We start from the raw sequence: 3,530 nt of genomic DNA, 5'->3' as shown, positions 1-3,530 counted from the left end.
AGTTATGGTGCTGTAAGGGGGGATCCCAAGTACTTTGTCCCAATGCCTTATGGCAGGGTAGTCTGCTGGCAAATCACTCCCCTATATCCCACCCCCCATAGTCCTGGAGGGGCTGGAAGTGCTCCAAGGGTCACGAAGAGGTGCCGCACCCCCCAAACTTCTCCACAATGGCCTTGCGGGACTGAGCCCTGGGGCCCAGGCGGGGCCGAGTCAGTTCCCTCCGATCCAGTGCTGGCCGCTTTGGTTTCTCCTTGGGGGGTGCCGCTCCCTCAGGTGTGGGGCTCCGCTCCCTGGGCTGCTGCATTGCCTCACCAGGACTGGAGAGAAAGCGAGGGCATGTCAGAGAGGGGGGCCATGGAGCAAGGGCACCACGCTGGAGAGACCACCCGGTGCTCCCCACTTCAGCTGCATGCCTGACCCTAGCCTGGCATTAGGGGCAGCTGTGCAGCAATGGATACCAGCCCCAAGCCCTGGCTGTGCACCAGCACCAGCCTACAGCCAAGGGGCACTGTGCTGCTAGAAGGACCATGCCTGAACCTTGGCTCGGCACTGCTCCCCAGCCTAGCCAAGGGATGCTGTGTAGCAGTTACCATCGTCTCACCCTGGCTGTCTGCCAGCTCCCAGCTCAGCACTAGCAAGGCTGCATAGAGACACCATCCTGAGCTGCACACCATGTTGCTGTCCCCAAACTGCAACCTGGCACTTGGGACGCTGCCCATACCCCAGTGGCCAACCCAGGCAGTGCAACAGCCCCAACTCCCCAGCCTGGCACTAGGGGCACTGTGTCTTATGGGGACACTAGGTGTAGCCCCAGGCTGTATGCCAGCTCCAATACTGCAGCCTGGCACTAGGGGGCATTGGGCTGCACAGGGCCCACCCCCCTCATCGCAATATGCAAGGCATGTACCAGCCCTAAGGTCCAAGCTGACATGGGATGATGGGTACACTCACCTGGCACTGCCCTCTTGGCCCTTGGAAGCACCTTCTAGAAGGAATTTAGAGAGTTAAAAACAGATCAAGACATCACCCACAATGGGATTAACCGGGAACCGGAGCTGGGCTTGCCGGGGGAGGTGGGAGGGGGTGTGTGTGCTGGAAGTGACCCTGTGTGGGGGGAGAGAGGGGAGTGGGGCTGTGTAGACTGATTGTTCCCTTCCACGCACACTGGATATCTTGTCCCTCCCTCACCCCTGTCCCCTATGCCCATTGCCCTTACCCGACTGTGAGCCCCCTGTGTCCTGGGCGAAGACAGTGCTCCCTGTGGGGCTGGCTGGCCCCTGATCAGGGGAGCTGGGTGCAAACTCAGGCCAGTACTCCTCCTCTTCCCCCGGGTCTGGGGACAGTGGCTCCTCTGAAGTGCTGGCAGTGCGCTCCTGCGGTAGCAGAAGGGTAAAGCCTTTATGGGACCATCCTCACCCCCACAGCTTGGGACTCCTAGGTCTGCTCAGCCATCACCATCACCCCCAGTTGCTTCTCTAGGACAGAGGTCAGCAAACTGTGGTATGTGTACCCCTGTGGGTATGCAAGACACCTCTGGGGGAAACATGAGAGAAATTGTGTCATATACCTGTAGCTGGTGAATCTGGAAGGGGGTATGCAATAAGAAAAAGTTTGGGAACATCTTTTCGAGGAGGGTTCCTGAATTTCCTGGCGGGGAGATTTACTCCAACACCCTGGCACCACAAGTGGGGCAGCCTCTCTGCCCCCTACCCCCTGCTCAGTGTTCCTCACACACCAGTATTCGAGCTGCACATGACTCCCAGTTGGGAGATGCATGGGTGCAGGCAGCACCTGCAGGTCACTCTTGGCCTTGGTGAGGTGGGGGCAGCTGACACAGGAGGAGCACTCACCTCTTTGCCTGGGGCTCCAGCCCCACGCTCTTCAACTACCTCCTTTTCTGGTTTGGTCCCAGCTGCTTCCTCCTGGGGTTCAGCCCCAGACACTCCAACTCCTGCTGTCTCCACTGCTTTGGAGCCCACATCCGCCTCTGCTCTCTCCTCAGCCTCAGGTCCTCCCACCCCACTGCCCTCCTTGGCCTCACTCCCAGCATCCTCTACTACTGCCCCACTGCCCCCCTTGGCCTCACTCCCAGCATCCTCTACTACTGCCCCACTGCCCCCCTTGGCCTCACTCCCAGCATCCTCTACTACTGCCCCACTGCCCTCCTTGGCCTCACTCCCAGCATCCTCTACTACTGCCCCACTGCCCCCCTTGGCCTCACTCCCAGCATCCTCTACTACTGCCCCACTGTCCTCCTTGGCCTCACTCCCAGCATCCTCTACTACTGCCCCACTGCCCCCCTTGGCCTCGCTCCCATGATCCCCTGCTCCCCCCAGCCCTTTGTCCCCCAGTGCTGCCTCTTTGGCTTGCATCCCCGCCGTCCCTTCCGCACTCTCTCCTGCTGTGCCATCAGCTTCTGAGGGCCTGGGCTGCTCTGTTGCTGGTGTGGGGAGGGGCGCAGGTTCCTGTGGCTCCATCTCTGCAAGGAGGCCAGAGGTAGGAGGGTCAGATTTAAGCTGTGCAAAGAATACCGTCCAGCCTGCCCAGAGCCCTGTGCTCATCTGCAAATTGCCCCTCATGGCCTCTACTTACCTTGGCCACACTATTGCTAGGTCTAGGAAGAGAGGGTGGTGGTGATGGGGTGGGGGGATGTAAACAGGAAGCAGGAGCAAGGTGAGGGCTATTAACCCTTTCCCAAGAGGCTAGAATCTGGCCCTTTAAGGCAGGGGGCAGCACTGGACCCTCGTGTTACCTAGTAAACAAACCCCAAATACCCATGACTGGATCAGGCCAGTGACTCAAGCACTAAAACCTGCACCAGGTGGGGGTGGGGAGAGAAGCATGGGTGCTGCGGGAGGGGGGAGTGCATGAGTGCCAGCACCAGCTAAATATACCCCTGCCTCTCGCTGTGGGGCCCCCTTGGCAAAGCTGTGGTCACCAACCTGGTCCCCTATTCAAGCACCCTCACCCCATATTGGGTGTTCAGCCAAGCATAGTCCTGCACTCATGACCCACTCCTGACTCTGCTGCACTCCTGACCCACTCCTGACTCTGTTGGTGCCCCTCACTCCTGACCCACAACCCCCTTCTAGCACAGCCTTGGGGTCCTCCCAGCTCTGTCAGAGCTCCTCACTCCAACCACACGGCCCATCTGCCATCCCAACCCTGAGCCCTTATAGCTTTGTATCCCCCAGGGCCTGGCACAGGTACTGTGGGGGTAAGTCCAGGAATTGCCAGGGGGTCTTCAGCAGGATAGTAGTCTGTGAAGGATTGAGGGGGGGTCCAGCCTGATCCATTGGTGCCTGCTGGGGGCAACCTGGTGCCAGCCCCTCTATGACCCCTCCCACATCTCTGGGTTTCTGCTGGTGCCTGACCCCCTGGGCTGGCAAGCAATGGTGGGCTGAGGCTGCACCTACCTGCTGGCTGCTTCCTAGGGCTTGTGGGCTCACTGTGGGCTGCAACTGTCAGCCTAGCTCATTGTATCACTGCCCTTGGCATGCCCCCCCCACCCCCCTCCCGCCAGGGGATCC

At 60.0% G+C, this 3,530-nt stretch overlaps 1 protein-coding gene across 1 annotated transcript in view; it reads right to left on the bottom strand.

Moving 5' to 3' along the window:
• Window positions 1-3,026, bottom strand: part of SMTNL1 (smoothelin like 1) — an 8,955-nt gene extending 5,929 nt beyond the window's left edge. The window contains 4 exon segments of the mRNA XM_019514578.1: window positions 150-317; window positions 952-985; window positions 1,217-1,373; window positions 1,851-3,026. Coding sequence (XP_019370123.1) covers window positions 150-317; window positions 952-985; window positions 1,217-1,373; window positions 1,851-2,579 — 1,088 coding nt within the window. The 5' untranslated portion in view covers window positions 2,580-3,026.
• Between the last annotated feature and the right edge of the window lie 504 nt (window positions 3,027-3,530).

The sequence above is a fragment of the Gavialis gangeticus genome, unplaced genomic scaffold (genome assembly GCF_001723915.1).
Source record: "Gavialis gangeticus isolate Ggan-Ray unplaced genomic scaffold, GavGan_comp1, whole genome shotgun sequence".
NCBI lineage: Eukaryota > Metazoa > Chordata > Crocodylia > Gavialidae > Gavialis > Gavialis gangeticus.
This window is presented reverse-complemented; position numbering and strand designations above follow the sequence as displayed.